An 8283-nucleotide genomic window follows, 5' to 3' on the forward strand; every position below is an offset into this window, starting at 1 on the left:
TAGATATATAATAAAAATAGTTTTTTTTTCTTGTACATCTTTAGTAGGTCTTTTGGGAACTCCAATTACATGTATAGTGACATACATAAAACATAGAAATGAACGGTGTTGGAATTTGGTCCCAGAATAATTCATTTTATTAAATTACTTCATCAACAACAAACTTGGAAACAAACACACACAAACATACAGAACACCGTAGAGATCTTTGAACATACAAGCAAAGAGCATAGTCATCACAGAATTCAGATTGGTTAACCATTCCCATGCTGTTACATTTTCTCAAACGTCGAAAAAGTTTCATAAAGTACAAAGTTTAACACAGTAGAGGTATTGGCAAGACGTGTGTGTTTTATACAGTTTTCCTGTCATTTCTTGTTCAGCGTCATAAAAATAAGGATGTGGCTAAACTACTAGTTCCCATCACTGATCTCCAGTCAGTCCTAGGTGTGCAGTCCGATTATATAACCCATCAGCAGCCACAGGCACACCTGTGATTGAAATGTTGTCAAACATTCTAAAGAACATCTGGGATCATCCTGTCATTCAAGAATCTTAGATGCTGAACGCATTCTTTAATAGAATGCTCAAAACTCGTCTACTGAATGGTTTGTAACCACCACTTTTCCAGAGCAGTTCTGTCTCTGAGATCTGGCCCGTATCCACTCCAGTGTCCACTACAAAGTTGCCCCACCATGGAACAGTTTGCTCTGGAAAATTAAATTGGTAATTATCAAGTAGAAAATGAATAAGCGGGAACACCATACATGTTGCACATCCAGATTTGTAAGTGTCACAACTAAAGCAGGGAGTCTACGAAGGCTTTACCTGAAACAAACAAACACACACACACACACACACACACACACACAGACAGTGAAACCGAAGAGCGAAGAGACTGTACGTAGATGATGTTGCTGTTTGCTTGATTTTCAAACAAACTTTGCCTTAAGTCACGATCACCACAGCAATGGAGGTTTATATCTACAGTCCTGCTCCTGGAGGTCAGCACACCTTGGTCGGGTCATGGAGAACAGCGAGGGGAACCCCAACTCATCTGGCCTCTCTCACCAGTGTTGGGTTGGGTTGTTGCCCCTCCACACCCATCACTTCTCCTGGCTCTTGTGGATCTTGCTGGTGATCTCCTGCAGCTCCCGGTCCATGGCAGCCAGGTTAGCCAGCTCCCTCTCCTTCAAAGATAAAAAAAAAAGAGCAAATTCACCATTTCTCTCCCCATCAATGATTGGACAACGCCCTCTGGATTAGATAGATAATAACTAGTAATAACTATTCCAGTAAGAATGACCTCACTGTCTTTTGCAGAATGAAAAAGGGAACACTCTGAGTCATCTCCTTCCTTCAATACTGAAATCATTTCAGCTTCATCTCTCTCCTTAAATAATATAGTAATACAAATTCAAGTTAGAGAACTCATTTCAAAAAGAAAAAGATTCATTTCATCCTGACAAAATAAACCATTTAAAGTCAACCTTCTCTCTGTTACAGAGATAACTAGAATCAATTTGTCTTTGTCAAGCTGTTCTTCCTTTAAAGACAAAAAATATATATATTTTAAAGATAGATGAGCCTGTTGCCTTCATCCTCATGCCAGAGTGAAAAAGAGTCATTTTTTATTTCATTGTGTCCCGAAATCCCAGCAGCTCTTCACATACAGTACACATTACTCTTCAGTCACTTGGAAAGGTGGAGATAAAAACCTATTAAGGTGTGGATAAAAAGAAAACACCTTCTCTCCTTTCTTTTTGTGTGTGTGTGTGTGTGTGTGTGTGTGAATACTGTACACTATTGATGCTGCTCTGAAACTCTCATTTTTCTCTCATGATCAATTTCACCTTTATTGTCCCAGTAGGTGTAATGTGTAATGAAACTTTGTGATCCGTTCCTGTTTCCGCCGCGCCGCAGCCTGCGAGGCGTAGCGTCGTAACACATCCCTGAGCTCAGCTCTTTTGCCACTACGCCGAGCAGTCGCCATTATGAGCGCATCGCCGGGGAAAAGTCCCCACTCAGCAATCTAGCTGCTCAGTCGCCACTTGAATGAATGGAGGACAGAGAGAGTCCTTTGAGTTAATTTAAAGGCTCTACTCCCATACAGATATCAGGACAATCCGTTGTAATTTGTCATATTTATCTCCACTGTGTTGTTTCTCTCACCATGCAGTCATGTGTACTACTGCAGGGCATATCCCCGTGTGCTGGCGAAAAATAAACTACATTTTTAAAAGAGCGCCAGCCCCTGAACATCTCTTCAGATGTATGTGTATGTGTATGTGTATGCAGGTATGTCATATGTGTATGTTTGTTACTTTTATGTTAGCAGCATGTAGCAATGTTGTCCAAGACAAATTTCCTTCGGGACAATAAAAGTATATTCTATTCTATTCTATTCTATTCCCAACAAACATCTCTTCCTCCTCTTCCGTCTTCTTTTCTCTCATAAGGCAGAGAAGCTGACTGGCAGCCTCCAGGAGCAATCGGCCCTGTTATACGATGCACCGTAACCTCCGTCTCCAAATGCAATCCATTGTTCAGTGGAGGCAAACAAACGTGTGCCCACTACCACCAGGTATTAGCGAAACCCACTGATATCAGAGTTTGATCTCTAGCGCAGTTTTTGTCCAGACTGCTAAAAACAGTTTTAATTGGACTGAGCCTTGACTCTTCTACTGTTCTATCTCCTTTCCTTCTAAAAACAAGAGAATCGCTAATTGGTGCAAGGGTAAGACCCAGGGACCCCATTTTGCAAATCAGAATAATTCTCTCTCTCACACACACACGCACACACACACACACACACACACACACACACACACACACACACACACACACACACACACACACACACACACACACACACACACACACACACACACACACACACACGCAGCAGTAGAACGCAGGAGCAGAGTGGTGTGTGTCTGCAGAAGAGTATGGCTCAGGGCAGAGTGACTGCCTGGCTGAAGAACTGTTGGCTCAGAAGGGAGCTGTGACATCAACACTAGCTACCCATCTAGAACAGTTTTTTATTTCCCTCTATTTCTCTCTTTTTCCTTGTCTTGCCGCATTAGCTGCTTAGAACACACACATGCTCGAGTGCGGATGACATTTTTACTGAAACACACACACACACACACACACTCAAGTTTTCCTTTTTCTTTTTTCCCCTTTTTCTTCCTCTTTTCCTTCCTCTCTCATCCCTCCATCTCTTACACTCTCTCCATCTCTTTCTTCCCTTTCTCCATCCTCCTCGATATATCTTTTCTCTCCTCATCTGACCTCATGCTTTCCCTGTCTCTCTCTCTCTCTCTCTCTCTCTCTCTCTCTAGCAATTGCTTCCCCCCTCTTCATCTCACGCTATCCGTTCATCTCTCTCTCTCTCTGTCATTCTCTCTCTCTCATTCTCTCTCTCTCTCGTTCTCTCTCTGCTCTATTGTTCTGTGGTCCGCTGGTGTTGTGTGTGTTGTGTGTGTACAGTCCTCTTTGCTGCTGCAGAAAAGGAGTGAATTTGCTGCTGCTGCTGGAGTCCACTGCTGCAGCTGTATCTCTTCTCCCCTCTGGTTCTAGGAGCTGTGAGCTGCACATCGCATCACTATAACATTAATTAGACAAATGTTCTCTCTCTCTCTCTCTCTCTGTCTATCTATCTATCTCTCTCTCTGTCTATCTATCTATCTATCTCTGTCTCACTATTATGTAGGGCATGTAACTAGACAGCCTCTGGGCTACATAACACAACTGTCACATCTCACATAGCCACAAACTGTGGAAGAGACTTCCCTGCCAACTAAGAGCAGTGTCAACGTACACAATTCCAGCTAATGCGCATGATGTTTCAGGAGCGCAGGAGAGAGGGGTGCCATTTCCCATTGGCCGTCGAGTAACAACCTTTCACCAGAATCACTCTTATCTTTGATAAGTCGTTCTTGGACTTTTGAAAGAAAGCGTCCCTTACCTCCTCTGGGGTGAGTGGTCTTTCCTGCAGGGCCACGGCGCCCCCCTGTGGCGCCGCGAGGCGTGACAGCTGGGTCCTCTTGTAGTTGAGGAGGCGGGCGAGGTTGTTGGTGGCGGCGGCGCTCGCTGCGGTGCTCCTCTTGTACCAGGCGGGGTGGTAGAAGCTTCGGAAGACCCAGGGGTTGCGCTTCTCCTGCTGGTGCGCCTCCTCTTGCGCCTCCTCCTCCAGCAGGCGCTCCCCCAGCTCCTTGCCTCTCTGGGCCAGGTACCTGAGTGCCTCCTCGCGCTCCTCGTTATCTAGGACCCCAGGATCGACCTCCTCTTCCTCCTCTTCAGCGTCTTCTCCTCGTTTGTGGTGCCTTCTTTGGTGTTTTGTGCCTCTCCAATTTCTTGTCTCTCTGTCAAGCTCGTCTTCATCCTCATCCTCCTCCTCCTCTTCAGCGTCTGCTCCTCGTTTGTGGTGCCTTCTTTGGTGTTTTGTTCCCCTCCAGTTCCTCCTCTCTCTATCCATTTCGTCTTCATCCTCATCCTCTTCCTCCTCTTCAGCATCTGCTCCTCGTTTGTGGTGCCTTGTTTGGGATGGGCGTGTCGATCTCCAAGACGACCTCCTCTCTCTATCCATTTCGTCTTCATCCTCGTTCTCTTCTTCCTCCTCTTCAGCATCTGCTCCTCGTTTGTGGTGCCTTCTTTGGTGTTTAGTTCCTCTCCAATTTCTTATCTCTCTGTCAAGCTCGTCTTCATCATTTTCCTCTTCCTCATCAGATGCGTCTACTCCTCGTTTGTGGTGCCTTGTTTGGGATGGGCGTGTCGATCTCCAAGACGACCTAATCTCTCTATCCATTTCATCTTCATCCTCATTCTGCTCTTCAGCATCTACTCCTCGTTTGTGGTGCCTTCTTTGGGATGGCCGTGTCGATCTCCAAGACGACCTCCTCTCTCTGTCCATTTCGTCTTCATCCTCATTCTCTTCCTCCTCTTCAGCGTCTGCTCCTCGTTTGTGGTGCCTTGTTTGGTGTTTTGTTCCCCTCCAGTTCCTCCTCTCTCTATCCATCTCGTCTTCATCATCCTCGTTCTCTTCCTCTTCAGATGCGTCTACTCCTCGTTTGTGGTGCCTCGTTTGGGATGGGCGTGTCGATCTCCAGGACGACCTCCTCTCTCTATCCATTTCATCTTCATCCTCCTCTTCCTCCTCCTCTTCAGCATCTGCTCCTCGTTTGTGGTGCCTTCTTTGGTGTTTAGTGCCTCTCCAATTTCTTATCTCTCTGTTAAGCTCGTCTCCATCATTTTCCTCTTCCTCATCAGACGCGTCTACTCCTCGTTTGTGGTGCCTTGTTTGGGATGGGCGCGTCGATCTCCAAGACGACCTCCTCTCTCTATCCATTTCGTCTTCATCCTCGTTCTCTTCCTCCTCTTCAGCATCTGCTCCTCGTTTGTGGTGCCTTGTTTGGGATGGGCGTGTCGATCTCCAAGACGACCTAATCTCTCTATCCATCTCGTCTTCATCCTCGTTCTCTTCCTCATCAGATGCGTCTGCTCCTCGTTTGTGGTGCCTTCTTTGGTGTTTTGTTCCTCTCCAATTCCTTATCTCTCTGTCAAGCTCATCTTCGTCACCCTCCTCTTCCTCATCAGATGCGTCTATTCCTCGTTTGTGGTGCCTTCTTTGGGATGGGCGTGTCGATCTCCAAGACGACCTCCTCTCTCTGTCCTCCTCCTCTTCCTCCTCCTGGTGTCTCTTCAGGATGAAGTCTGGGAAAGCCTCCTGGCTTCTCTCCTCATCCTCATCGTCGGCCCGTTTTGGATTAAGGTGCCTCTTCATGGTGTACTCTGGGAAAGCCTCCTGACTGCGTTCCTCGTCTTCCTCTTCCCTCTTGTGTTGGTCTGACAGGTGTCTTCTCGTGTATTCCGGAAACGCCTCCTGACTGCGCTCTTCGGCATCCTCTTCCCTTTTCTTGTATCCTGGAAATGCTTCCTGGCTACGTTCTCCATCATCCTCTTCTCCTCTCTTCTTATATCCTGGAAACGCTTCTTGACTACGTTCTTCATCTTCCTCCTCCCTTCTTTTCTTGTATCCTGGAAAAGACTCCTGGCTGCGCTCTTCGTCCGCCTCTTCACGTTTCTCCTTCTCTGGCAGGAGGCGGTGGCTTCTCTTCTGGTACTGGTACTGAGGAAACTCCTCCTGGCTTCGCTCATCCTCTCCCAGATCCTGCCATCTCTTCTTCTTGTAGCCCGGGAACGATTCCTGGCTCCGATCGTAGTCGGCCTCCTCGAGCTCCTTGTTCTCCCTGAGAAGGTCACGGATGGCTTCCAGCTCCGACGCCTCCTGGGTTCCTTCCTCGCCCTCAGGCGGTGGTACCTGTTCCTCGCTCTTCTTCACCAGCTCATTGGGTTTGGAACCTGGGGAGAAACACAGGAGCTTGTCAAAGTCGGGGAGCTAAGACGCAAGCAGCTGCAGCATCTGTACCATACTGTAAGTGCTATAAGGGCCCACAGGTACTACGTTTCAAGTCCGACCTGCAGTCATTTTTTTTTTTTTATCCCACCCCATCTTTTTTTTTATCCCCCCCAACACACACATACAAATAAAGAAATATTCAAAATAAAGGGTTAAAGCCCAGAGATCCAGTAGACTAGTTTTCAGGCATTAACCTGAAGTTTGCACTTGCGTGCTATATTGATTTAAGACTAGCTGAATGTCTTATAATGGAGACCAAATTTATGAAATAGTTCACACTAGTCAGACAATTCACTACTAATAACATAGTATCCAATTGATAACGATTATGTTAAGCATTGTTTACCAATGCAGTATATACTATAGTGTTATTCTGACAGAAACAAAATGAAAGAACATTAAATAATTCAGTAAGATTATATAAGACATGCCAGTACAAAAGTAAAAAAGCCTTAATTAGATTCAGTTGTGCCAATAAAGCTAGATATTTCACATCTAAATCAACAGGCTGTTGTTGTTTGGAACCCACTATGTCAGTGTAGATTATCTTGCAGGACATATCCGAACATACATTTTCAGCCGTGGGTTGAGATCATGTCTAGATGTCTCTTCTGCTTCATGAGATCCCTGCTCTAGGCTACATTGCTTACTGTTGCGCGGTCTGAGCGATGTGCAGTTGTAAGCTCAAAACAGTCGTGTGTGCCGTCGCTGCGTAAAGGACATCCATACGCTGTGGCACTCTGCGGGTATTCGCAGCAGAAAAGCCTGAAAATCAGGCAAGGAAGTCTGTTTACATAACTTGCCTCCTTTGAAGAGATCTCTGCACTCCGAATGCCCTGGCGATGCTTCTGATTTGGAAAGTGCAATGGAAAGGGCTTCTGCCAAGCATCTCTTGAGCTGAAAGTAGTTTTATGCAGGTCAATATAACTACGCAGACGTAAGGAATAGACAGACTTGGTATAAATTGAATGACAAAGTTAATGTTGACCATTGAAGTACATACCAAATCCTCTCGTCTCTCCGATTTTACCGTCGGAAGCGAGTGGTTGTCTATGTATGAAAGAGACTGCATTTAACAGCAATAGGCTACTCACAAGAAGTAAACCACGATCCGAAAATTAGAGCCTCTAGTGATTTAAACCAGCTTGCAAATATACGTACTGCACATGTGTACACAAAATGTTTTTTTGTTTTTTTTTTCAAATATGATTATTTCAAAGCTTAAATATTTTCTGTTAGCTCAGTTGACCGTCCATAAGGTACGCATATACGGAACTATCCATGGTGCTGAAACCAGTTTTACGCAGTATCATTGATCAAAGTTTCTCATTTACTCACCCGCTATAAACGACAAAACCACCACTAACAGAAAGGCCAGTTTCATCTTGAACATATTGAGCAAAGATTGAGCAAAAGATGCATAAACAGCCGAGGTCCGACAGATCCAGTGAGTGGTGGTGACGAGACCTCAGTCCCACTCGAGTCTCGTCTCCACTCTGTCTCCGTTCCGCGGGTGTTCTCCCCAGACGAGGCGCGCCGTGAGAGGAGCACGAGGAGATGAGTGAAGTGCAGGCAGGAGTGGGTGGACTTGCTCTCTCCCCCAGACGCGTGCTGCTTTATCTAGTCCCGCCGAGCACGACTTTTCACACGCACACCGAGGGGGAGAAAAAAAAAACTTCGGGGAGTTTTTTGTTTTTTTCTCAGAAGCTCCTGTCAGTTCGAATCTGACACAATCCCACGTCCCTTACATAATACGGCGAGGCTTTTAAATCAACCCGAAATCACATTAATATGTCATTCTTCCAAACTCATTTAAGAAGAAAACAATTACCCGTATTAGAGGACCATTGATGGGAAGTGGC

General features: G+C 45.7%; 1 protein-coding gene across 1 annotated transcript; it reads right to left on the minus strand.

The window, feature by feature from the left end:
• Positions 1–107: 107 nt before the first annotated feature.
• On the minus strand, positions 108–7928 carry chgb (chromogranin B). Its single transcript, XM_062551608.1, has 5 exons — positions 7760–7928; positions 7425–7471; positions 7225–7318; positions 3971–6363; positions 108–1190 (listed from the first exon to the last, which is right to left on the minus strand). The coding sequence occupies exons 1-5, from the start codon at positions 7812–7814 to the stop codon at positions 1107–1109; spliced, it is 2673 nt and encodes an 890-aa protein (XP_062407592.1). The 5' UTR covers positions 7815–7928; the 3' UTR covers positions 108–1106.
• Between the last annotated feature and the right edge of the window lie 355 nt (positions 7929–8283).

This window comes from Sardina pilchardus, chromosome 12 (genome assembly GCF_963854185.1).
Source record: "Sardina pilchardus chromosome 12, fSarPil1.1, whole genome shotgun sequence".
Taxonomy (NCBI): Eukaryota; Metazoa; Chordata; class Actinopteri; order Clupeiformes; family Clupeidae; genus Sardina; species Sardina pilchardus.

Bases quoted from the DNA above. Each gene is read 5' to 3' on its own strand.
- chgb (XM_062551608.1), bottom strand. From the start codon at position 7,814: ATGTTCAAGATGAAACTGGCCTTTCTGTTAGTGGTGGTTTTGTCGTTT. The intron at 7,472-7,759 runs GTGAGTAAATGA...TTTCATACATAG, and splicing joins GGTTTTGTCGTTTATAGCGG to ACAACCACTCGCTTCCGACG. The intron at 7,319-7,424 runs GTATGTACTTCA...AACTACTTTCAG, and splicing joins CGGAGAGACGAGAGGATTTG to CTCAAGAGATGCTTGGCAGA.